At 32.1% G+C, this 27,993-nt stretch overlaps 1 protein-coding gene across 1 annotated transcript; it reads left to right on the top strand.

The window, feature by feature from the left end:
* Nucleotides 1–32: 32 nt before the first annotated feature.
* LOC124359505 (inhibitor of growth protein 5) lies at nt 33–27,980 on the top strand. Its single transcript, XM_046812297.1, has 6 exons — nt 33–352; nt 6,892–7,130; nt 14,009–14,120; nt 16,502–16,609; nt 17,556–17,767; nt 21,141–27,980. The coding sequence occupies exons 1-6, from the start codon at nt 316–318 to the stop codon at nt 21,240–21,242; spliced, it is 810 nt and encodes a 269-aa protein (XP_046668253.1). The 5' UTR covers nt 33–315; the 3' UTR covers nt 21,243–27,980.
* The last annotated feature ends 13 nt before the right edge of the window (nt 27,981–27,993 follow it).

Here is a 27,993-nt window from a genome sequence, read left to right as displayed (position 1 = left end):
CACAAAAAACATCAGCCGATCAGCCTGGAGTCTGGAGCCTATCCGTTAGCTCTATTTCGTCATTGTTTGTTGTTGTGTGATTTATTTCGGACATATTATAGGCTATTTGTGCTATAAGAATGGTGGTTGTTTTTAGGAATACCAATAGTATTTTTGTTTGGAATTAAATTTGAATGGTTTCAGTTACGTTACATTGTATTAACAGCAATGAGATTAGATTAACATCTGATTTTGTGGAGAATACATTTATTTATAGTCTACAGATCTCACAGAAAGGCCTTTTGAACTAATAGCAATAGAGTTTTAATACATAATATGACATCAGCTTTGTATTTAGAACAGTATCTTGATAGTAAGTATTTAGTTTAATGACATAGCATAGTTTGATTCAAAATAGAATACAAATTCACCCTCCCCTTGCTCTTGAGACAACTTACATTTCAGTATACTACTTAAGAGTTTCCCATTTGTTTTTTGTCCACAGTGAGTTTATTGTCATTAGTTCTGCTGCTAATAGTCCTACTGTTAAACTAAAATAAGCTAAAAAACGTATTGGTAGACAAATTTACTTAGACAACACTAGATTATGGTCCAGGTTTCCAAGCTAATTTCAATTCTGCAGTATAATAAGCGTCCACCATATCAATTGAATCATAAATTTCTCTAATTATTTACCTTGGATCTGTCAAATTCGTAATTTCTAACATATTTTCACACTGTGAGTTCAGACCTTTGCTTAGTACAATTTGGGTGTTAATGTGGTATAAATTGTTTTCAACACTTAAAAGCTGTTATTATGGTCATGATTCAGTGATAAATGGGGTAGGGTCCAATAAGCGGACCCGGTTTTTTATATCGAAGAATATAATCATCGATACCTAATATTCGCATATCGAATCATAGACTATCAATCGATATAAAAGTAATAACAATCATATGTTTAACCCTTTTAGCCCCGGCGTCCGACATATCGGACAGAGGTGATCTAGCTAAAATGCCCAACGTCCGATATACCGGACGTCTCGAGAATTTAATGTAGCTGGCTAATAATATGTCCAAATGCCATCAGTTTCGGTATAGTAGTCGGTGAAGAAACGGGCTACATGCAAAAACAATAAACCTTCCAATTGGCATCGTATTTCGTCGTCATTGAGCGTAGTTTATTTGTCGATGTAAGTTGTCAGACGACTTCAGTTGCATTGTTGTTGTATGCTAACTTATAACCTCAATTAGTTTGCGTGATTGAAAGCGGTTGTTTTTCGTGTGATTTATTGTATTATTAGTAAAAAAACATGAGTAAACGTCGTAGAGAAAAGTTACCAGTGAGTGAAAACACTTTGATAAACACTGGTACTTTGGGATTATACCGACCACACCCATACATGAATCGTTATTTGATATTTTGCTTCTACTGATTACTAGATTAGCGTAGAACAATATTTCGTCAATATAAAACAGGAATTGTCTTATCGCAAACCCCTCCCCATCCTCAGACAGAGGTCAAAGTCGAGCGGTCTAGTAGATAAGTGATTGCAGAGTCCCGCCGCGCGGCCTGCCGTAATCGGGATTCTCAAGAAAGATAAGATAACAGCGACAAAAATACCGATCACAATACCTGGAAACGCTTGTTGATTAATGGAATGTTAGTTCTTTTACTCAACTACATCGTTTTATAACGTTCTAAGTTCATTGAAAAAGGTTTAAGCGTTGGGGCATATAACGGAATCTGACCCCATTCCCAAAGTACCATAAAATGTATATATTGTAAATATTATTTCTTTTACTTTTTTGAAAAATTAAACAAGTTTTAGTCTTACAAACCATTACAATCAGTTTGTGTTATTTTACAATTGTTATTATTTCAAAAGTGCAAAAACAAGTAAACATATCTGTATACTTCTACTGACGTGTATGTGGAAATATATGAAGAAGTGCTTATGCAGCAATACAATTAATTGGATATATCTCCTGCATTTATCAAGGAAAGTTCTTAAAATTTTGTGTGTGTAGTAAGAAATATGTGTACAACAAAATTGCTTCATTTTTCAGGGGCTACAATTTTTTTTTCTACTGTTTATGTATGTCCAAACTATAAAAAATAAAAAAAAATAAAAAAAATTTTATGTATAAATACGCTAAAAAAACAAATCATTCTGTAAAAGTACTTTTTAACTATTACATCTAAGAGTACACTTATTTGTGAACAATTTAAAACAAAAACCTAAAAATTATCTTCAAAAATAAGAAAACTAGATGAATTTTCCCTCAATTCTGCACTACGGTCCCTTATCGCCATGGGCTTTCTGGCAAGTCCATGGAAAAATGGCTGGGGTTAAAAGGGTTAAATTAACTTAAAATGTGAATTTAATGATAACAAATAATAAATGAACATAACCAAAATCAGGGAAACTCATAACTTTAACTAAATGAAACAGAACGAAAACGTTTTTACTAAAGTTGTGTCCACCATTACCTTCTTTTTTTGCATCTGAAGACGACCATGTTAGCTCCTCTGACAGTTACATTTGTTACCTTTCCACAAATATCACATAATGGATTCTTAGGTACTAACCCAACATCCTGAAGCCATAAAAAACATATTTTATCGTCTTTTAAAGCAATTTCGTGAAGCTTCCTAAGATTGACGGCCATTTTAATACACAATGTTACGTGAAATTAAAAATATTACCTTGTATTATTTGAAAGTGTTTACAGCTGTTCATATAGATTATTTAACCCTTATAACGTCACAGACGCCGTATGGCGCATAGACAAACTATCTCCAAACGGCAAAGACGCGGTACGGCGCATCGACACAAAACTGCGTCTATAGCAAATTTAAGTTCCTTTTAAATCCGATCAATGTCACTAACGGTATGCGTCAACCATGTGTGTGGGTTATTGACCTATGTCAAGCGTCAAAATATAGCTGTCGCGTTACATTGTTTGAAACAATAGACGCGGTGTCTAGACACTCCCCGCCACACGGCACAGATGCCGTACAGCGCGCGCGCTTTTGTTTGCAGTTTGGCTTCAGGTAGTGCGTGTCTAACCATCGCTGAGTCGGTTTCCTTCGTCGTGTTTTCTGTTTATATGGTTTTTATTTATTTGTTAAAAGTATTGATATCTTAGTTTTAGTATTCATTTAGTGTTTTTAGTGTCATTTTAGTGTTTAGTGTCACCTATTTAGTGTTCAGGTACTTTGGGATTCTACCGACCACACCAGTATGAAGAACACAAAAATATAAATTTATAGCTAAACAAACATGATAGAACGAAAAAATAACTCTTTAATTACAAACTTACAAGCATTTCCAGGCATTGTGATCGGTATTGTTGTCGCTGTTATCTTATCTTTCTCGAGAATCCCGATTACGACAGGCCACGCGGCATCACATGATTTGCGTGGTACATAATTGCCTTTCCATTACAATTCAATTTATATTTCTGATCAGATCCTCTAGAATTTGATATTTTACTGATAGGTACTATCTCGAGGGATGTTTTTCTTTCGTTGACATCAGCGAGAAGGCATGGCATGGCACTCGCATTTTGGGTGGCGGAGTATGATCAAGAATAAAAACAAGTTTTGAGTGTTTTTTTCAATAAAGAGTTTAGTTTTAGTTTGATCATGTTTGTTTTTATTTAATTTTTGTGTTTGGAGAAATGTAGAGGTAAAACACGGAAGTACAACAAAGCGACGCATCATCTGAACGGGCGGCGAGACTCTGCAATCACGTTATCTACTAGACCGCTCGACTTTGACCTCTGTCTGAGGATGGGGAGGGGTTTGCGATAAGACAATTCCTGTTTTATATTGACGAAATATTGTTCTACGTTAATCTAGTAATCAGTAGAAGCAAAATGTCAAATAACGATTAATGTCTGGGTGTGGTCGGTATAATTCCAAAGTACCGTGTTCATTATTAGTGATAAATAACATGTCTCGTAACATTGACGATCCTGAGTACAGTGACTTTATAATTTTAAAATTTTTACTTTTTTATACTTACCATAATTATAGAAAGTAAAAATAAAAATGAACTTTACACATTTAAATTTTTTTTTTTTATATATTGTGCCGTTTGCTAGAAGTCGTGAAAAGATATACTGACGTTATAAGGGTTAAGTTGTTAAAAATAATTCATCAGTATCGATTGATTATATCGATGGTTATGATTAAGTAATATCGTTTGCCAATTTCGATATAAAAAACCGGGTCCGCTTATTGGACCGTACCCGATAAATGCCCTGTAGATCACAAAATAACATAAAGTAGGCTAAGTGGTTAAAAAATTGTAAATATAAAAAAAAATCATAACTGGTGTTTTGTGTCTAGTATACTTTTAAAAGAAAATTACTGATCCTGTCAACAGGGAGACTTTATTAAGCGGCCTACGCTCGTTTTACGGTCGTTTTTATCAACAATTTGATAAATAATCCAACTTCGATATATGTAAAAATTGTACACAATAAGAGTTATAAGAAATTACTGTAACAAGGAGAATCTAGTACATTACAATTTTAAAAATAAATTTAACTCTAACATTACAAAACAATAAGGGTAGGGTCCAATAAGCGGACCTGGTTTTTTATATCGAAGAATATAATCATCGATACCTAATATTCGCATATCGAATCATAGACTATCAATCGATATAAAAGTAATAACAATCATATGTTTAAATTAAAATGTGAATTTAATGATAACCAATAATAAATGAACATAACCAAAATCAGGAAAACTCATAACTTTAACTAAATGAAACAGAACGAAAACGTTTTTACTAAAGTTGTGTCCACCATTACCTTCTTTTTTTGCATCTGAAGACGACCATGTTAGCTCCTCTGACAGTTACATTTGTTACCTTTCCACAAATATCACATAATGGATTCTTAGGTACTAACCCAACATCCTGAAGCCATAAAAAACATATTTTATCGTCTTTTAAAGCAATTTCGTGAAGCTTCCTAAGATTGACGGCCATTTTAATACACAATGTTACGTGAAATTTAAAATATTACCTTGTATTATTTGAAAGTGTTTACAGCTGTTCATATAGATTATTTAAGTTGTTAAAAATAATTCATCAGTATCGATTGATTATATCGATGGTTATGATTAAGTAATATCGTTTGCCAATTTCGATATAAAAAACCGGGTCCGCTTATTGGACCGTACCCAACAATAAACCAACTGTGGCCTAGACTTAGATATCAAAGAAACATTACAATATTTATAACTTGCCCAGCTTGATATAATGAGTAACCGCTTTTGTGAAAGGGAGGAAAAAATTCTCCCCATGGGTTACCAGAAACCAAACCTACACGTTGAAGACACTTAAACGCATGTCGTCACTTGTGAGAAATATCTTACATATTTATCGCCATTTTAAATGTCTAAAAATATTAGTTACTTCGTGCTGTTTAACAAATAAAATTACTATCACTAATAAGTTGAAATCATATGCTAAGTTAAATAAAATGTAATACCAGATTAGGCTCTTGGATAAAAACATTAACCATTTGTAAATCAACTGAGTAATGAGTGTAGGCTGCTTATTAAAGTCTACCCCTGCCAACTTACACCCAAGTTGTACGTGCAGTACTTACAAAGAACATGGGAATAGTCGGTATCAATCTGGAATGTCAGGGGTTAAACTAGCTAGTAGGCCTATATCAATTGTTTAACCCGTAAAAGCCTAGTGTAGCCATATATGTATAACGTTGTACATGCAGTACTTACAAAGACATGGGCATAGTCGTTATCAATCTGGAATGTGACGGGTAAACTAGCTTCAAACACAAACATCAGACACATTAATTCTCCATTGAAATTAACATAATGAATTACTCAATTACTTAAAGAATTACTCACTGCATGGATTAATTGTTTATGTGCAGAAAGGATTTATTTACATTTGTTTAATTGACTTTTTAAGCTTCACTGAAATAAATATTGTTTGTTTATAATTAAAATAAACTGTTAGTTAAAAAAATATATATAAATAAAATTTAAACTAGGCCCAAGAGTAAATTTTAGTAAAAAAGTATTACACAGAAGTTGAGACCCATAAGTTAGGATCCCATACTGCCACAAGGATTGCATGTATGCGAATTACATAATCCTACAAAAATCCACAGTCAGCACCTGACAGCTGTGTAAAAGCATATATATGTTTTCTTAAGCTATTTTTAATATATTGAACATGTCGAACACATGAACATTTGTTATCAATAATGACACTTAAATATTTATACTGGTTTACGCACTCAAGAATGCCACAGCTGCATGCCTTCAACCGCGTATTGCCGCAGGAATGCATCCTCAGCTCTCTCGGGCCTAGGCTATGGTCCCTACGAGTAAAAATGGGCAAACATTTGGTTTTATCAATGTTTACCACAGATAACTACTAGTAGGTAGTCATATTGTTATTACAAATTTAAAATAGCTTGTGTAAATTAATTCTAACTGGTTGTAATTGTGAATGTAATTGGTTCACTGATTTGATTATTATGGGGGCTGCTTATTATACTGCAGCTCTAAAATATATAATATATTACAAAATACTTTTGACAATCTCATATTATGTGAGACTGTCTGGATTTTGTACTGTGCATGATTGAAGAAGGGACAAGTTATCTTGAACCCAAGAGATCCTGCTTAGTTTTATCATTTACCTGCATGACTGACTGACCAAAAGTAAAACTTATAAATTAAGTCCTTACTACATTAAGCTTATGTACATTATGCTAAATGTTCTTCTCAGGTTACATAAATGGACATTACTGTTTGTATTACTTTTAACAGAGTTTTTTTTATTTAGTATAGACTTTATAATATTAGTATTTTAATTTCTATTGAATAATAGTGTTATCTTCTGTTACAAGGTTTAGAACATCTTCCAATAGAATTGCAGAGAAATTTTACGCTCATGAGAGATTTGGATGCTCGAGCTCAAAATGTCATGCGCAATATTGACAAAATGGCTGATGAATATCTGCAGAATATCAAATTGCTTTCACCTGATAAGAAGAAAGAAAAAATGAATGACATAATGGCCCAATTTAACAAAGCTAAAGAATATGGAGATGATAAAGTTCAGTTGGCCATACAGACATATGAGCTTGTAAGTAGATACACATATTATTCTAGTCTGTTGAAAATTAAATATAAATATGGATATGACAAAATGAATATGTTGAATATACAGGGTGAGTCAGAAATATGGTAAAATATTTTAAGACGTGATTGTAGAGCTAAAAATAAGAAAAAAATGTTATATAAAGGTAGGTCCGGAAACGCTCCATTACTGAGTAATGGCTGGCGAAAGATTTTGCTTTGTTTTTAATTCACTTGGTGAAATTAAGTGATTCTGAAAAGTTTTGTTCTTACTTTTTAACTCAAATAAGATGGATTTATAAAGAAAATCACACTGAAAAATCAAATAAATCCACTCTAGAGGTTGTAGTGTGAACAGTTTTTGAGAAAAAGTATGAAATTTGCCAAAAATCTAATAACAAAATTACCGTCTTAAATGTTTGATGTCGAATAACATTGTTAAATGACCAAAAAACAAACTGTTTTTCCTAATAAGAATTGTAGAGAATTTAATTCTGAAAACAACCATAGTAAACAAAGTTAACTAAATGTGTAAAAAAGTTATGATATTGACTCCTCACGTATCACACTACACAGCAAACTTTTGCTGTTTTATAATAAGGAATGAGTATCTGATTGGTAATAGCTGGTAATAATTAATTATTTAAACAACAACTGTTTAAACATTTTTAAATAATAAATAATCAGCTGGGCATTTATTATTAGATGACATATGTCACGTCATTGTTGAATAAAACAACAAACTCTAAAGATACTATGTGCTTGTGTTAAGTATTTTAACCCTCCGAGCGTCCATCATATTTCCCTAACGTCCACCTTTTTTATAGGTTTTGCAGTCTTTTTTTGCATAATTCATAAAAAAAATCTTAAGAATGGTTTAAATATAGAGTATTATACATCATTTTCTCGTAAAGACTTACAGAATATGATTATATAAAAAATTAAAATTAAAAAAAAATTTTTTTTTGCAACAGCCTATGAAAGGGAAAAAATATTTTAGAAAATATTTTTATAATATAATAAAAGTATCCACATGTTTATTGTTATATTACCTCTAGAACAATTTCATAATAGGCAAATTATACCAAATTTAGTCATGAACACATAAATATACAGGGTTATAGGGTTCTGTGAATATATTCATAATGTTATACAAACTTACATGGATATGCACAAATTTGAATTTTTGCCTATTTTGGTGTTGCTAAGTAGCACAACAATAAAAATTATTTTCATGCAGTTAAATGCTTTTGTTATTTACCTTTTTTGAAGTAGTTTGTAGATTAGATGAAGAAACGAGTTTTTTACAACACAAAACTATAACACACACACACACACACACACACACACACACACACACACACACGAAAAAAACACTTATTATTTACATTATATACAAAAAAACTGTTCACAGTTTTATTCATTGTCGTCTTGTCCATCTGGGTGCTGCCTTTTTATCCCTGTAAGGGACCTTCTGAAGTGCTTCATTTTGCTGAAGCACTTGGGATGAAACCCCCACAATTGCATGCTTCACACCACCAATAGCTGCGTTTTTTACAAACAGGACATACCCTTTGATTGTTTCCCTGGTAGGTGTGCCAGTGCATTTTCTACTGATGTTGGAGCAGGCTGAGGGGCTACTTCTTCTGGTGCTGTTCTTGTGAGTTCATCAATTAGAACCATCACAAATTTTCTTCTGGGCATAGGCTTGTCTGTATTTTTTGAATATAAGATGAAGGAGTCGAAAATTGCCATGTCAAGGAGATTATAAAAAATTTTTTTCCAATAGCGAGTGGTGGTCCGCGAGCATGATTATGTGATAAGATGGATTTATCTTTCATGTCCCACTCCACCCATGTATAAATTATATTGCTGTATCATGTATGGCTTTACAGCCTCATGGTGACTTTTTTGCTTTGAACTCGTAGATCTTGGGCATGACAAGCTGTTTGACAAAAGGTATACTGGTTTTTCGGGTTATTTTTTGTTTGTACCCTACTGCTAACACAGGCCCTCTTCTAAAATAAACACTCTGTTGTTCACCTAATTTAGTTGACAAGACCACTCTTTGACAAATCTTTGGTCCTCTTATTCACAGTTCCAGTAAGGTAAGATGTCCTTCTCAAACAAGGATTTCAGCGAGTGGAAGCTTTGTATAAAAATTGTCTGTGAAGAGGTGGTAAAATTTGTTTAGAAGCCTTGTTTGTGTCATTAATTCCATTATAACTTTCTGAGTAAATGGATCATTGCCGTCTTGGAGAAAGTCTTTACCACTATATAATGCCGTGTGCAAGATATATCCAGTCTCACTGTCACATATTTCAAATTTTTAATCCCAAATCTGGCGTGTCTTTTATTTGGCATGTACTGTATGAATAACCGATCGATTTTTCATACCTATCATACTTTCATCTATCGATAGGTTTTTTGAATAGGGAACAAAATATGTTTTGAAGGCATGATTAATTGAGTCCATGAACTCTCGAACCTTGACCCAGGGTCGTACCCTGGTTCTCCCCTTTTTTAGAGTGTTTGCCGAAGTCAGATGGAGAAATGACGAAATGAGACAAAAACGATTGTAAGACATTGTCTGTCCAAACCAGGGAATGTATTGGTTGCTAAGGGTTGCCCAATAATCTTTTACATTTTGTTTCCGGATCATTCCCATATTAATAACTATGGCAATGAACCGCTTCATCTCAGCTATTGAAACATCAACCCATCGCTTGCATCTAGAATGTTGGTTTCATTTTACCATCCAGTTCTTTTTTCATCCAATTTTTTTGAAGCATACAAATTAGTTTCATTACATAGCAAAAAACCAGATTGCTTGGGTAAAAAATAAAGAGAAGTATGCCAAAGGTGAACTATTTCTTGGAGGACAGTTTTTGATCCCCGGATTCCTCACACTGAAATTTTGATGGCAGATCGACTGGGTTTTTCAGAACCTGGGTATGACTCGAACCCACACTGGCCCAGGAGGTGCAGGATGAACTGGGATCTCAGGACGATAATCATTGTCGGATTCGTTCCCAGCTGGGCTAGAGCCGGACCTAGGCCTTTCGCTTTCCTCATTACTAGAATCCAAATCTGATGCATTTGGCTCATAATCGTCATCTGAGCCAGATGAATAGTCACATAGGTCATTATCTATATCTGAATTACCTTCCGATACATCTCCTAGGGATATTTGATCATCGTCTAGGTTATTTTCGTCTATGGATGTAGTAGGGACTGCCTCAACTTCAGAATTATCAAATTCACTTACATCGGTCAATGATAAAATTTCTCTATATGTCACTTGATCTGCACGGGTCACCCATTGTTTTACAGTTAGTACACTAAACTCACACAAATAAAGATAAAACTATTCACAACACAAAATACTATTTCGCAAAATGCTCAATCACTCATCGTGTGCAAAACAACAACACACTGAAGAATCACGCGAGCCGCGTCCCGCCCGAAATAACAGCTGGTATAACCACGTACACTAGCATCTGGTACAGACCAAGAGGTATACAAAGACCACTAAATGTAAAAAACAACTCACGGGCTTTCGTTATATGTAATATTAGAACAATATTACGCCAATAATAGCGCGGGTGCAATTAATTTGATCGGCAAGTGCCCGTCGACTTAAAATAAGACGGCGACGTTTAGAGAAAGGTGCCGTCGACTTAAAACAAGTCGGCCGACGCTCGGAGGGTTAACTAATTATTTCCATCCATTTTATTAGTGATTTTGTGTTGTGTGTTTCATTTATTAAAAATGGAAGGTAATATTCATGTGTATTCAAACTCTGATTTAGCAGACATGCATTTAATGTATGGTTTGGAACGCTGCAATAGTACTTCAGCAAAACGTCTGTCTAGCAAAAGAACTTTCCTATCCGCAGGTGTCAAAGCACACGATTTTTGCCACTATTCATCAATGCCTATCTGAAACAGGTTCTTTGAAGTCTTCGGAGCATAGTAATGCAGGCATCGCCCGATCATGTAGGACTGTTGAATTAGAAGAGTTGGTTCTTAATAAAATTTCTGATTATCCTGAAAAGAGCACTAGAGAATTGTCATTACAGTTCAATGTCAGCCAATCTAGTATTCGGAGAATACTACACGGGTACCAGTTACACCCATACCACTTCCAGCATGTCCAAGCAACTCCATGTTCCAGCAACTCTTTTGCCACAAGACTACGCTCCCCATGTTGTTTTTGTCGATGGCTCCTGTTAAAATGTGCTGATCCAAACTAATTGAATACAAATTTTGTTTACCAAAGTCACAATTTTGTCACTTTACTTACAAGAACAGCTATCATTAACTTCCATAACAGCCACATTTGGGCAGACAGAAATCCTCATGCTATCAAACCTAATCGCCCACAACATCGGTTTTCAGTAAATGTTTGGGATGGAATCTTAGCAGATCATTTTGTCGTATTCGTGCTTCCTCCCAGGCTTAATGGCGTGGTAAGAGACGAGCTACCTAACCTGCTTGATGATGTACCTCTGCATTTGCGCCAAAAACATGTGTTTATGCATGACGGGGCACCTGCGCACTACTCTCTGGCTGTTCGTGGACACCTAAATGAGAGTTTCACAAATCAATCGATAGGCCGAGGTGGACCAGTTTCATGGCCAGCAAGATCACCGGACTTAAATCCTTTGGACTGTTTTACCTTTGGGGACATTTAAAAACATTAGTTTACTCTTCCCCAATAGATACCATTGAAGAACTCCGATTAAACATTTCTAATGGAATAGAAACCATTAATCAGACACCTCGAGTTTTTGAATGGGTCCGAAACTTGATGAGAAGACGCCTGAACGCGTGCATTTTGAACAATGGGTCATTTAGAGCATCCTTTTAATCTTCCGGCGAGACTAAAAGCGATTGTAGATTTTTATTGTATTTAAAAATAAAATTTTGAATTAAAAATGTTTATTTTTCACCAGCTGTTACCAATCAGATACTCATTCCTTATTATAAAACAGCAAAAGTTTGCTGTGTAGTGTGATACGTGAGGAGTCAATATCATAACTTTTTTACACATTTAGTTAACTTTGTTTACTATGGTTGTTTTCAGAATTAAATTCTCTACAATTCTTATTAGGAAAAACAGTTTGTTTTTTGGTCATTTAACAATGTTATTCGACATCAAACATTTAAGACGGTAATTTTGTTATTAGATTTTTGGCAAATTTCATACTTTTTCTCAAAAACTGTTCACATTACAACCTCTAGAGTGGATTTATTTGATTTTTCAGTGTGATTTTCTTTATAAATCCATCTTATTTGAGTTAAAAAGTAAGAACAAAACTTTTCAGAATCACTTAATTTCACCAAGTGAATTAAAAACAAAGCAAAATCTTTCGCCAGCCATTACTCAGTAATGGAGCGTTTCCGGACCTACCTTTATATAACATTTTTTTCTTATTTTTAGCTCTACAACCACGTCTTAAAATATTTTACCATATTTCTGACTCACCCTGTATATCCCCCTCAGAGGGCATTTTTAATGTTTATTGGATATGCACCAGATAAATTATGTGTTAGAGAAAATGTTTTATAGCCTAGTAACTTTGCTCTTTATGGACAGGTTCTGATATGTCAGTTATAACGTCATGAGTCGAGTTATGGATACATCAGAAAAACCTGTGCAAATCCATACTAATGTGATTTTTTTATATTAAGCTATTATGAAAATAAATATAACTCAAATAGTAATAATTGAAATATTTTTAATAGAACATTTTATTTATATGTTAGTATTACTGCAGGCTCTTGGTACCAGTTGCTGCAATGCAACAACATGTGCTTAGTCCATCGTGTTGTCTGGCATGTCTATTGTGCTATGAGACAATTCAATATTTGTGTAGACCTAATGTCTTATGTTTACGTGAGCTAAGAGGTTGCTTTTAGTTGGCATAGACATTCATATTTATTTTAGTCCACTAATCAGCTTATCTTATATATATAAAAATCTTGAGTCACGATGTATGTTGCCAATAAACTCCAAAACGACTGAACCAATTTCAATCAAATTTCACATGTATCTGTAATTTAGTCTAACTTAGAAGATAGGATAGTTATTATCTGAATTATTCGCTTATGTCGTGAATATAAACGAATAAAATGAAGAAAAGTTTTCAAAGCGCCTGCACATTATAACCTGCAATTACGAGATAGATACGTATATTAAACAGTGAAACACTATTTGAAGGCGCTAAGTTATGATGTATAATTGTCTAAACTAAATTTTTGGTTGAACTTAAAGGTTGAGTGGTAGACCACTTTGTAATAAAATACATTATGCATGTACAATACATTTTTGACATATTTTCTTGATCGTGACATCAAGGTAAAATCTACATCGGGGTTGGAAATATAATTTACTTCAACCAGAAATGCTCATACGCGGGCAAAACTTACGAAAAGCGTGCGAAGCCGCGGGAAACAGCTAGTATATGTAATATATTCACGAAAATCTTATTAACAATAACAGACAGATGGCAAATTTATCAATCTATTTTCACTAGATTTTTTTAGATTAGCTTTACTCAAACAAAAAAATTCTGTATTTGCATTACCTTATAACATGGAAACAGTAAATTAAATTCCTTTTCAAATAAGCAACAAAATTGGGATCTGTTCATTTTTCAATACTTTTATATTTCTAGTAGAACTATATAATGAATTCTATAGATTATAATGAGTATCATGAATCAAATCAATGAAGAACCAAAGATCTTCTTACAGATTTGAATAGTTACGTACTAGTATGTCAAAAATATTGGAATATAATCTTATTTATTTCAAAATAAGTTGGTGTCTAAATTTGTCTGAAACTAACATTAGTTAAAAATATGTGTTCTGTTAACAGGTAGATAAACACATTCGAAGGTTAGATTCTGATTTAGCTAGGTTTGAATCTGAGATCCAGGATAAGGCTCTAAGTAACACCCGTAGTCAAGAAGATACTGATCCAAAGAAACGTAAGTTTTATCAGTTATTTGCTATCAATTTCATGTCACGTATTTTAATCCTTTTACTGAGAACCACTCTTTAAAGTAGTGTGTAAAAAACGCCAATATATTAAATGAAAGACCGTAAGGTTTTATTATTTAATATTTTTATATTACCATTTTTATATTTACTATTCTTATTCTCTTATTTTTGAAGTGTTTCATTTAAAATTGTGGTGAACATTTCAGGAAGAAAAAAATCTTGTTTGATTAAAATGATGGCTATAGTTATATTTTTAAACTAATATTTGTTAACACTTTGAAATTGCAAAAGTTTTAAATTTATGTGTGATGATAACATATGTACAATACAATTTTTTCTATAATTTATTTATAGAAATTTATTTATAGAATTTATTCCATAGTAATATGTGAATCTATAAAAACCAAATGTGTAGGTCTGTATTGTTAAAGGAGACAGCGAATTTCTCAAATAACAAAAGTCCGAAAAGTTGTATAATTTTAACAATATAATGGCTCTCGCCACAATTTGCCATTCAGCTCACAGGCCACCACTACACAGTACAGGTCCACTGTATTGTGCAGTTATAAAAGTCAGTCCTTATCCATTTATGGATGAAAATTGTACAATTTCTTGGTAAAATAAGGAAATAAATAAATTTTTCTAATTGTATTTTTATTTTGCTAATAAAAATACTTTTAAATGAGGTGAACTTATAACTACAGTTACATACTAGTTACTTGGTATGTTTCAGAGTAAGTAATAAATAACCAATAGAAGAGAAGTTTCAAGACTAAAGCTAATAAACTACATAAATTGTTCAATTCAAACTCATTTATGTATAAATCGTACAATGTATAGAATGAATAGCATCAGTGTGTCTGTCAATATAACTATTTTATAAATGCTAAAATAAATTATAGACAGTTCTAAACTTTACAACTGTGATTTTTCGACAATTGTATTTAAATTTTAATCATTTAAAGGTTCGAAGGTCAGATAGTGCCATTAATTATTAGCCAAAGTGAAAAATATGGTTATTCAAACACCGAGTGGTGATGCAGAATTCAGCCGGCCACTTGCTGTGGCCCGCGGAGCTGAGAGGACAACTACCTGTGATTTCATCTGAGCTGAGCTAGAGATCGAAATCTATGGGTCACAATGGCTTGTAGAGTGCAATATGTTACATATTCAAGCTATAACCTGTGTTTCTTCAACTAAATATAATAATTGCATAACCGTTAAAAATTTTTCAAATTAACCCATTGCGGATCACTGACGAGCTGCGCTTGTCACGCAGCGGCCGGGCCTAATGACGAGCTCAGGGCGCAAAAGCGGTCTGCTTTTAAGTTTCCCTCCAAATAGTTCTATTAATGTCTGATAGATTGGGCGATCGTCTTCACTTGTCAACTAAGAGTGTTTAACAACGGTTTACGTTCAGAGTTTTCAAAAGTGTTATAAATATCCTATAGATCGCAGTTGTATGTTGAAGTTGAAAATCATTCATATGAGTTTACTCTCTGCTTTGTAGCGCTTCTGATTGGTTGTTTTCGTCAGCTGTTATTATAATAGTAACTAGTATCGTATTTTATGGTATAATTTGCGTGTCATAATATGAGCTGATCAAAATGGAAAACTTACGATCGTCTGAACTTGATAGATATTTATTAGAGAGTGTTTATTAGGGAGAAAATATTACAATAGTTCATAAACAATGTATTGTATTTTATTATTTTGTTTTTAAGAATATTGATGGAGATATATTTATAAACCGGAATCCAGTTCAACGTAGATATGAAGTGTGTTTACAATAGCGAGTGATACAATGTGGCGCACCATTGCTGTTCGTTTGGCCGCTGACTGTAAATTAATTCGTGCCCGCTGGTGCCCGTGTGCCAAAACAATACGATCCGCAATGGGTTAAAAAATATATTAAATTCATATTGAATCTTATGAAATGTTATATATTAAATGGAATTTAAAATACAATCTCAGCTTACATAATACTGTGAACTAACTTTCTCACAATACCATGAGAAAATTTTGACAACACAACTACAAATATGTGTTGTGTACAAAAATGCAATGACGGACTCCCCCCCTCTCCAACGTTACCGTCACTTGTAGGTTCATCATGTACCTAGTGAACATATATTTCATTGTTCTAGTATTAATTTCCTAGAACCAGCTTAAACTAGTTATGCCAACCTGTGTGTACCTATCTTGACATTTTTACACATAGTCTCACATAATAGAATCTTGCAACTATATTAGAGTTACAATTATTTAATTTTTTTTTTTACAATTATAAATTTGTATTTTTATGAAATTTACAATTAGTACATTAGTAATATGGACTAAGAATTAATTTGCTGTATTTGTTAAATAGGTGGACGTAAGAAACAAAAAGACAGAGGAGAGAAGAAAAAGCGTGTTGGAGTAGGAAGTAGTGGAGAAGAAGAAGGAGGAAAAACTGTTAGGAAAAAAGCTAAGAAAGGTATGTTGCCTTATTTCATATTTATAAATATCCTATAATTAGAAAAATTGAATATTTAATTTTGCAAAGTTAATTTGTTAATTACATTACGATGCTGTAATCGTGGCTATCAATATTTAATTTGCAATCACCATCATAAAATTTTCAATAAGCAGAGAACTTATTGCCAGATAAGCTCGTATTTTCATTGTATTTTGATTTGAGAGTTATTTATGTGGGTTTTAATATTTTTGTTATTTGTAATAGAAAGTACCTTTATTTGGACTTTTGAAAGAGATTGCTATTTTATTCTTTCTTTAGACGATTTTGTACTTTTATCAAGTGTGATTATTCAATAATTTGATACCCAATAAATACTTGTTGAAAGTATAATAGACTACATGAAACTTACTTAGAAAAAGAGCATAACAAATTTAATCTTAAACGACTATTTCAATTTTAACTGTGATTGTACTAAAATTATATATTAGACTGTTTTCCTGAAAGTTTAAATACATAAATCTTTGAAAAATTAATAGTTAATAATAATATAAGTCTATGAATTCACTTTGACAAATATGCATTTAGGGGATCTTTTAACATGGTCATTAGAGCTCATGCAAAATATACCAATTTCCAGCATTACAAATAATTTTGTTTAGTTAATATTTACTCAACTAATTTGGCTGAGCTAGTACATTTTAGAGGTTAGTAATAAAATTGAATGTTATGTATTAAAATTTTATTATGTATTTTTCTGGGATGTGGTAATTAATGTTCCTATACATGATGATAAAGGAAATGATTGCATCTACCTTTCTTGATTTGTATTAGATTTGTAGTTGATTTTGTATTCCACCAGTTTGCTTATGCCCTATCTGCAACATGGCAAGTTGCTATAAGGAATTAGTAGATAAAATATTAATGACGTCCTGATAATTTGAATCACATCACAAAAATGTGATAGGTGGAGGCAAGAACAACAGTGGGCCAGGCAAGGGAGCTTCTACTAACAGTGTGGTGGGAGCGGAGACTGGGTTAGCTGCTGTGCTGCCAGGACTCGCTGGCATCACGCATACAGCTGACGTACTGGACATGCCAGTTGACCCCAACGAGCCCACTTACTGTCTCTGTCATCAGGTCTCCTATGGCGAGATGATTGGCTGTGATAACCCAGATGTAAGTACAAATTATATGCTACTCTTTACCCGTGCTGCATTGTTGAATCATTCTTCTGTAAAACAGTCTTTAGAAATTGTATTTAACGCATGAAACGTGTTTCTCACCACGTGGTGACATATCAGGTGATTAGCTACAAGAGTGAGTACAACTCCAAAATATGAACAGAGCTCACAAATAAGTTAACAAATAGATACTTATTTTTACAATCTAGATTACTAAGGGTAATCTAATATTATTAACCGTTTGACGGCTGGGATTTTTTTCTCAGTAAGAGTGGCCTAAAAAGTAACTTTAACATTTTTGATTTTGTTTTTGTTGTAGATGACTTTGATTTATTGCAGTAAATGTTTTATAAAAAAAAAAAACTCAATTTAATATTTTTTAAGTTTTTTTTGTGTTTATACAGAAAATAATCTAATTATACACAAAAGTTATTATATTTGCAAAATATGAGAATAAGATAAAATATTCAGTATTTTCTCATAAACATTCTGAGGTACAGGTAGGTAAAAGATAGTAGCAGTATGCAAGCCTCCTCAAAAATCTTTGATTGTATGAAAGGTGCGAAAACAGTAGAACACACAAAGCGGAATATCTCAATCCCGGCACATCATGTCCCGGCACCGCTGCTCGCCGAGGCTGGTCTATCTGCACACGTGGCATGCTGTCTTTAGCTTGTCCTTATATGTAGCAGGGATGGTGGCAGGAAAATGCCAAACAGTAAATCTCAGGGCAGCATAATAGCCAAAGATTCGTGTGTAAGTCTTTCTTGCGCTATTTTACATGATTAGTAATTACACAAACAGCCACGTTTCACGGTAAACACAACAAAACGTTTACAATCAGGGCAACCGGTAACGTAAAAGTGAGGTTACAACCTGTATTCACTACACAAACAGAAATAGAATCAGCTGATTACTTGAAACAACGTGTGTTTCATATTGCCTGAATACCGTCAATTGGGTCTGAAAGAAATAAAAAAAGAGTAAGTGCTATCTAGTGGGAATGACAAAAACTACTTGAAACTGTTTCTTATTTAGTCCGCTAGATTGCATTCATATTTAAGTGAGAGATTATTCATCACGAAACATTATTGTGAAAACTGTTTAGCACCATTGCGCTATCGGGCAGCATGTACGGCACTCCCGAATTTGTTGCGGGATTACTAGTCAAAAGGTTAACAGTTCTTGTTGGTACCGTACTCGTGTTCACCTCTCACATTTATACACAACTTCGTTGTTTTTTTCCACAACGAAAGTTACTACAGTAGTCTCATTTGTCAGATTATACACACTAGGGCCAGAGTACAGAGTAAACCATACCTGGAATTAAATATTTGAAAATGTTTGTTTTGTGTTGTACGTAAATAAGTGTGTATATGACAATATTTTTCGTTCTCTATTAAATTTTGTATATTTTATATACTTGTTAGTTATTCTGTGTCTTATAGAATCTTGGAGCATTGGAAAAAAGATTTATTGTACTATCACTAGTATTTATAAACGAATACAAAATTTTCCAATATAATTTTTATTTTGTGCAAGGCCTTTCTGACTGAATCAAAGATTCCATCATTTTGTTGTATTTGTTTATACTAGTGATAGTACAATAAGTCTGTGTCTTGTTAGTTTAAGTGGTATAGAACTATAAGTGGAAAATTTTAAGAAAATACATTTTATCAGAAAATAACAAATTTTTTTTTGGAAAGTTTTTATTACTTTACAGTGGTTTCACAGTATAATGAATTTCAAGGGTCCATGATGAAAAATATGTTACCAGCATATCAGGTAAAAACAAGATTTCTTTATTAAAGTTAAATGTACCCACATTCGCTGCAAAGGTGTTCATAAAGCTGTCGAAAAACTTCTACATCACTAATATCCCACAGTATAAACTCTATTTTACTGTGTATAGATGCTATATGTACATAAGGAGTACACAGAAAGATCAAAGGTGTTGTTAATCCTTTCTGGACTCATTAAAAAGTGCTAATTTCTCTATCTGGTTATATTTAAATGTTCAGTGAAAGTAAATTGTTGTATTTATTAAAGTAACACTTTTTATTTTGAAAAGATAGGATAATGCATGATTTTTTCCTGATTAGGCTTTAAATGTATAGCAAAACAAGGTATAAAACAATGGGTTTTGTTACACCATTATATTTTTACTTTATAAGTTAATACTTAAAACAAATATTTTGTTTTTGTTTTTGAACCAAAATCCCAAGTTTAATGTATGTTTTAAAGCTGTTGGTGCATAAAATAATATGTTTTTATTGAATTTTAACTTATTTCTTTTGATTTGTATTATTATTTCTACTCAAATAAAAAGTAAAAAATAAAATGTATCCAAATTGCTATTGTTATTGATATCTAGGTCTAGATCAGGTGAAGGAGGCAAATCAGTCTCTTCATTACAGGATGCTAAATTGTCATCTAGTATATGACTAATGTCATTAATTTGTAATCCACTTGTACTTGCAGCCATCAGAAAAATAAATAGTATACAGTTCTTTCTTGAATGTAATTCCTTAAAACTGTAACAATAAGTTCCTTCCGTATGTCTTAGTCAAAAAGCTTCTAATCCACCACTTCAGTCTTTTTGGAATTTTTCTTAGTAGTTCAAATGTGTGCCTGCCATTAACATGAAAACTGAAGTAGCAGAGTTCCCCACATTTATTCAGGAATAACTGGAAAACACTGCATTGTTTGCACTGTACAAAATAATTGCAGTAATGCACTACAGATCTTTTGTCTTTTACAATTATTGTAGGATAATGGAAACGATATGCACAATTAACTCACAACTTGACTTGATACATGTTGCTCAACATGTGACTTGTAGTAATGGAAATCTAGTTTAAGTCACTATAATCCATATGATTTTTGAATAACTGCTAAACAACTTGATTGGAAGGGTGGGAAATTCTTACTTAGAGCTTCAATTTGTTAAGTAGGATTTTTATATTTTAAAGGTTTTATATGCTCCTCTTTAAACCATAAATTTTGTTATAATTTTGATATAATAAAATAGTTTTAAATATAGTAGTATTTTTAACATGTGTAATGTTTGAAGGGGATAAAAAAGTTGTTATGAGGGTATTTATTGTATTGGAATACATTATGTAGTGAATCCACTGTACACAATTCTGCAGCTTATAACAGACATTATATTATAACATATATTATTTATCATACATCATATATTATACAAACTGATTTGGTATGTGAAGCCAAATTGACTCTTCATTCTGTTGATGATTATATTGTTAGCTGAAAGGTTACAATATGTTACTTTTTAAAATCAAATGGTTATTAAATTATTTGTATGTTTCCAACATAAAATTAATAAAGATGTAATTTTGTTTCAGTGCCCCATAGAGTGGTTTCATTTTGCCTGTGTTGGTCTTGTAACAAAACCCAAAGGAAAATGGTTCTGCCCCAAGTGTATAGCTGATAGAAAGAAGAAATAAGACTTTAATTAATATCTAGGTTTATAATTACTGAAAATAATACATAACTTGTGATCACTCATTGTTATCAAGCTTTTTAGAATTTGTTTTATCTTAGGAACAAGTTACTAATACTTACTATGATTAACTGTTGTACTCTACACATAGCATTCTATGCTGTATGCAGAATTGAAGCACTGCCAAAGTAAATGTTGAACTAAGTGATATTAATGTATGGTAACCTAAACAACACAGTTAAAATTAAACATTATAATGAATTTTTATAATTTTAAACTATGAAATTGATCATATAAATACAATAGGAACTAACATGATTTATTAATTTTAAGACAAAAACACAAATATCATACTTAAGTAGGTTGCAGTTTGTTGATAATACTGTTAAATATGACTTCTAAAAGCTGTCAGAGCAAAGCCAAGTGCCAAAATCTTAGTTTAGTAGAATTTTGTTTTAGAATTGTGCTTTTAGTGACCAATATTAAGCTGACAACACTTCTCCTAAACATATTTTCTTTATATTATATCATTATCATATTTTATTTCAGACAAAATAATCTACAAATATCAATTTATTGAACTATGTTGAACCCATTATAGATTTGAAACTATAAGTTAATTCCAATAATAGTATTACAATGCATTTCTTTATTGCTGCTGATACAGGTTAATAAAAGCATAACCAACTGTATTTACTAAATCTGATAAAAAAATATAGCGACTTTTTAATTTCCGCAGGTTATATTTATTTGTTTGTTTTTTTTGGTGGCGTTATGTTGGTACGCAGACGTTGTGTTGGTATGCTATTGACGTATACCAGCAAGTTCAGCCATTTTGAATGTTCTGTTAATTGATGACAGCTGATTTGCTTGCACGTGTCATGGCTCATCTTCGATTTGTGCCTATTCAAAGAATCTGTATCAAATTTAGTGTAAAAAACGAAATTAAGTGTGCAGACGCATTCCAAATGTTGACTGTGCCTTATGGAGAAGCTACCTTGGACAAAAGCAACGTTCATCTTTGGTAAAAAACATTCTCAGGGCCGAGAGGATATGAACGATGAACAGCATGCCGGATGCCCAAGCACGTCAAGAACATACAAAAACATGAAATGAAGAAAATAATATAATAGTATTGGCCAATCATCGAATCACCGCTGCCAAGGACCTGAAAATATTGATTGGATCATGCCATTTGATTTTTACCAAAGATTTGAGCATGAGATCAGTCAGCACGAAAATTGTACCAAAATTGCTCAATTTCGACCAAAAACAACAGCACATTACCATTGCTAATAAGCTGTTAGACTCTGTCCGCAATGATCCAAATTTGCTCCAGAGGGTCATAACCAGTGACGAATAATGGGTTTATGGTTATGGTGTAGAAACCAAAGCTCAATCATCCCAATGGAAGCTGCCACATGAGCCAAGACCATAAAAAGTGTGCCAAGTTCGGTTGAATCTGATAGTTTTGTTACAGTTTTTTTCAATTGCAGGGGCGTGGTGCATTATTAGTTCCTGCCACAGGGTAGAACTGTCAATAAGGAATATTATCTGCAAGTTGTGCACAATTTGAAGGAAGCAATCAATCCGCCAGAAACGCCTGGATTTCTGGAAGAACAAAAATTGACTTTAGCACCACGATAACGCCCCTGCTCACACATTATTGTGCATAATTTTTTGGCCAAAAACAAACACACTGATGATGCCGCAACCACCGTATTCTCCAGATCTGGCCCCCTGTGTCTTTTTCTTGTTCCTGAAACTGAAGAGGCCCATGAAAGGATGATCCTACGCTACAATTTACGAGATAAAGACGGCATTGAAGAAGGAGCTGAACAAGATAACAAAAAACTACTTTTTGAAGTGCTTCAAGGCTTGGAAGAAATGTTGGCACAAGTGTATAATATCTTATGGGGATTGCTTTGAAGAGGACAAAATTGAGATTGATGAATAAATAAATAATTAAAAAAAAAAACAAAAGTTGCGATATTTTTTTAACAGACCTTGTATACAATTGTTTTGTCATTCAATTTTCTCTTGCACCTGTAATTAGACTCTGCTCTCTTTTTAGTTATCAATTAATTAACCCAGCGACTTTCCATGTATGCATTAATAAAACTCATTTAGCATTAGTAGACGCTGTAATCAAGATTTAAATTTACAACACAACAAGTCAGAATATATGAGCCCCAAATAGACTATTTAAGATTGAAAAAAAGAACTAAGTTTTGCTTGGTTACAAAGGTTGTCAATTGCAATTCTAGAGTAAACATTCCTTACTCGAATTTTTCAGTTTAGTTCTCTATTTACATTATATGCCCAGCAATTTCATGTAGTCTTTTCCTTCTAAAAACAACTTCATCCATTATGACTATTGGTTTTTTATGGGCTATCTTGTTACCTAAGACAAAATTGTATAGAATTTAACTGAGAACCGTTTACTTATTGTATCGTCAGGTACAGCACAAGCAAATTATTTGGCAGATCTTGAACACATTTAAAAATTGAAAGAGGGCTGGGAAATGTAGCTCTTAAAGCATTGCTGTTAATATATTGAATGTTATGCTTTGTAAATCTTTCTGTTATGTTTCAAAAAGTAAAATGGAAAATAATATAGGTAGTGAGACTTTTATTTAATACTTTATGGTGCAACTCCTTTATTGAACTGAATGTTTTTGTGCTCTTTACATCTTTGAAGACTAATATTTGTCACATTATTTTATCAAAAATGTATATTGCTCCATGAAAAGAATATGTGATAAACAGGATCAACACAAATGTTTTGCCAGCTTTCAGAAAAATCATTATTACTCTAGTATTTTTTTTTTTTAAATTAGGTTTTTCACGAAAACTTCAAAAATAATATTGTTTATATAACATATTTTTAGTAATTAAATTTATCTTTAGTTTTATTTATTTGTTTATTTATTTTATTTAGTATCATTTTACTATGTAATTTTATTTTAACTTTCAAAACATTTTATCTTATTAATGAACATTGTTAGTTGTTACTTTTAAAACAAATATATTCTTTAGTTTTAACGTTTTTGTAACAAAAACACCAAATAATTTAGGTGTGAAAAAATAAACAACAATGCTTTCAATCTTTTGATGAAAGCATTGTTTTCAACTTTTGAGCAAAAACCTTGTAAAGCTTAGAGCTAGGATTCAGCACTGTAAGATAGGATTTTACTTATCAATTGTGAATTAATAAATAAATACATTCATAACTCACTGTTGTTAGCATTACAAGTTTCAAACCATATCAACAGCATAGGAATGCCCATTAATAACTATGTTTTCCGGGCGACAGTGGTCATAAAGCAGCCAAGTGATTGGAAAGAGGCTTAGAGGAACAATATTTATATATTTGTTGGGCTCATAAATTACAATAATTAAATTGAAATATCTACTGATTCATATTAGGTGGATCTTTAAGTAGCATAAAGTCTTATTGAAATGAATTTATAAATTTGTAAAATTCGAAGTCTAAATTACAGACAAAAAAACAGGCTGACTAATCGTCTTATGGTCTTTTTATGTATAAATTGAGGCTGACTGATGTGAATTTGCTGACAGTTGATTGATTGTTGGTTTTCAAAGTGTGTAATTCTTCAGCCACACTCTTCATTAGCTCCTGTAAGCTAAATAAAATTTAAGTTCGATTCATACATTAACATTTAATGTTTACTCTGAATGGAAATTGTAAATGCTTAGCTCTCTTAGCTCTGATGCCTTTCAATTGGTAAAGTAGTTTGATGTTCAATTTTGATATTGATATTCTGTATGCACATCACAAATTTTCCTGAAGCCTGAACAATGCTTGTAGCTCTATAATATCCACTTGCTGATAATGCTTTCTACATGTGCTCTACATTATCGAATTATCAGTTAATATACATTTTTATCCTCAACAGTTGTGTTTAAGTATATCTAATACCATGTCATTTACCCTTAACATATTTGGTTTTTAATACAGCTTGAAAGTTGCTTTATTGAAGGTAATACCACTTTTACTTATGGCAGCTTACAACCATTGCTCATAAACCATCTTGTGGTGGAGTATTATCTTTCAATATTACTTGTGAAAAGTTAATGTAAGTGAAATAACAATTAACTTTGAATATGCAAAACTTATAAACATTTTAAATGTGGTAGTTATGAATCGAGCTTTGACATAAATGAATTCATGTAATATACATTGTATATAGTTAGTATTAATATCCAACATTATAAAATAAGAATTTTATTTATTTTTACATTTATTTAATTCTCAGGACACTATAAAAGAATTATTTGCAGCAATTTAATTTTTGAAACTCAAATGAAACAATAATAACCATACAAAAAAGGTGTTTTACTGTAACCGGTTTCACTGGGCTATTTCCGTAATTTTGATTTTCTTTTAAGAAGACAAGAATAAATTTTATTGTTCTTCATTTGCAAGCTAAACAAACTGAGTGAGCTGATGATTAGGGATTGTAGTTGTCACTTATATTGTTAATAATGTTACACAATCTTTGTAAAATATCGTGTTATTGTAGTACATTGCCAAAGTTTTATAAACCTTCATGCCAAATGTACCCAATAACCAAATTCTATAATTTTAATGTTATAATTCCTATGAATTGTATAAGATGTAGAATATGAGTGTACATTTATTATGAATTATTATGTGGAATTTTTCCCAGTGCTCAATGTAGGTGAATTTTACTTGCTCTGTGTTAATTGTCTATTTCTGACCTATCCATGATCAAATACGTAATATTTCAACAGGAGATTTTAATTGCTGCACACAATTCTGATGATTAACTGAGAAAAGTCATCTGTTTCATGTGAAGTACAAAAATTAACTACACACATTCGTGAGTGTGTTAAGTCTTTCTTTATATATTTAAAGTTAGTTTTTAAGACTACCATCTTTCAATAACATTTAACCATCGTAAAAACAAACTAATTATCTTTCATAGATTAATCTATAACCAAAATATTAAAAAAAATGCAATACATCTTTAGAAAAATGCATAATTATTTCTTTTGACCAGTTTTCTGTTTTTGTTACAATGCTTAGTTGTTTAAGGTTGCTGATGTCTAGATATACTTTTAATTTAAATATGAATGTTAATATAGGGCCTTAAAGTATTTTTTAAGTTGTGCAATTGCATTTACAACACTATTCTGTGAACAGTAGAATTTTGTTAAATTCACAGCAGATAATTTGTTAAATTATGTAACTGTTTAAAGTCTCAATAACATTCAAATTTACCTCAGATATCTTTATTACATTGTAAGTTTGCTCTAGCACAAAATTGTAAATAATATATTGAGATGTTTTTACTACTTATTGTATTGGTTAATCACAATTTTGAGAGTACTTGTACATTTTATTTTGTGTACACAAAGTTTTATTTAATTTAAAACAAATTGTATATCATTGGTAATACTGTATATCTAACTCCAGCTTGTCTTAACAATTTAAGTTCATTTTTCTGTGTGGTTACCAAAATGATAAAGAGATTAATCACATCTGATGCACTCCTCGAAGATGTTTGCTATCAGTTAGTTAGGTCAGGTATGTTTTGACAATTTTCTGGTTGACGGTGGAATGTTGTCCACATCACTATGTCACCAATTCTCGATAATCACTGCAAGGTCTGGACTACACAGCACATTGTTGAAAATACCCCACTATCAAGTCTTTGTTATTATGCCGTGTCCTCTTGTTCTGGGTTGCTAAAGATTGTTAAGGGGTGAATTTAAATTTCACACAACTGTTCTCATAAATGTTGGTGCAATTTTAGAAAATTATGGAGGAAGTTTACTTATTTTAAACCTTCTTTTATTTGACTGCTTGGTTAACATGTACGCAGAGTCCACAGTAGACAGATTCGTGTCCTTGCCCAACCTCAGTACAGATGTCAGTGTGTCCTTTGTTAAATGTTCAGCATCATTCCTGTACAATACCACTACTCATTTATTAAGTTTTCACAGCACAGTCGGCTAATTCTGTGATAAATTTCAGCAGCTTTACAATCTTCTACAAGCAAAAACATAAAACTTGTCGCGTGTTCTAGTGTCCTACTGACACATTAAAGTGCTCGTTTTGGGGGAAATAAGCTGAATAATTACCTGACTTGTAGTCCTGACCTCTGCTTATTTCTTTTGTTTTTACTTATAAGCACAATTGAAAATCTTGTATTTCACTCTAAACGGAACTATTTTCCTAACAATGAAAATCACAGTATAGATTGGATGTCAAGTTAGAAATGTACAGGCGTACAGGAATTTCAATACAATACATTATATTTTTCATAGCAATAAGACTTTAACTTGAAAGTAAAAATAAAACCAGTTATACTTTGAGTTTGGTAATGTAAGATTTTATAATTAAGATTTACCTACAGCAAGACCCAGTGTAATTGAATTAAAGAGAATCAATTTGGGTTTGTTTTGTGTATTGTAAACCTAATACAGATATTTTTTAATATTAGATATTATTATAGAATTGGGAAATAAGCTTTCAAAAAAATTAATGTATAAAAGTTCGAACACATTAATGACAGAATAATCAACATATGTGTTGGATTATCCATAGATCTGAAATGTTAGTGAGATATCTTGAAAGAATAATACTAAATGATGTTCAAAGAACTGTTATCTCTTTATAAAATAAGAAGTGAGACAATTTTGTTAAGAATGACTTTGTTTAAGTTGTTAATACATATATAGAAATATGCAATCTTTGTATTTTT

The sequence above is a fragment of the Homalodisca vitripennis genome, chromosome 4 (genome assembly GCF_021130785.1).
Source record: "Homalodisca vitripennis isolate AUS2020 chromosome 4, UT_GWSS_2.1, whole genome shotgun sequence".
Lineage (NCBI taxonomy): Eukaryota > Metazoa > Arthropoda > Insecta > Hemiptera > Cicadellidae > Homalodisca > Homalodisca vitripennis.
The sequence above is the reverse complement of the archived record's forward strand: the minus strand, read 5'-3'. Positions and strand labels throughout refer to the sequence as shown.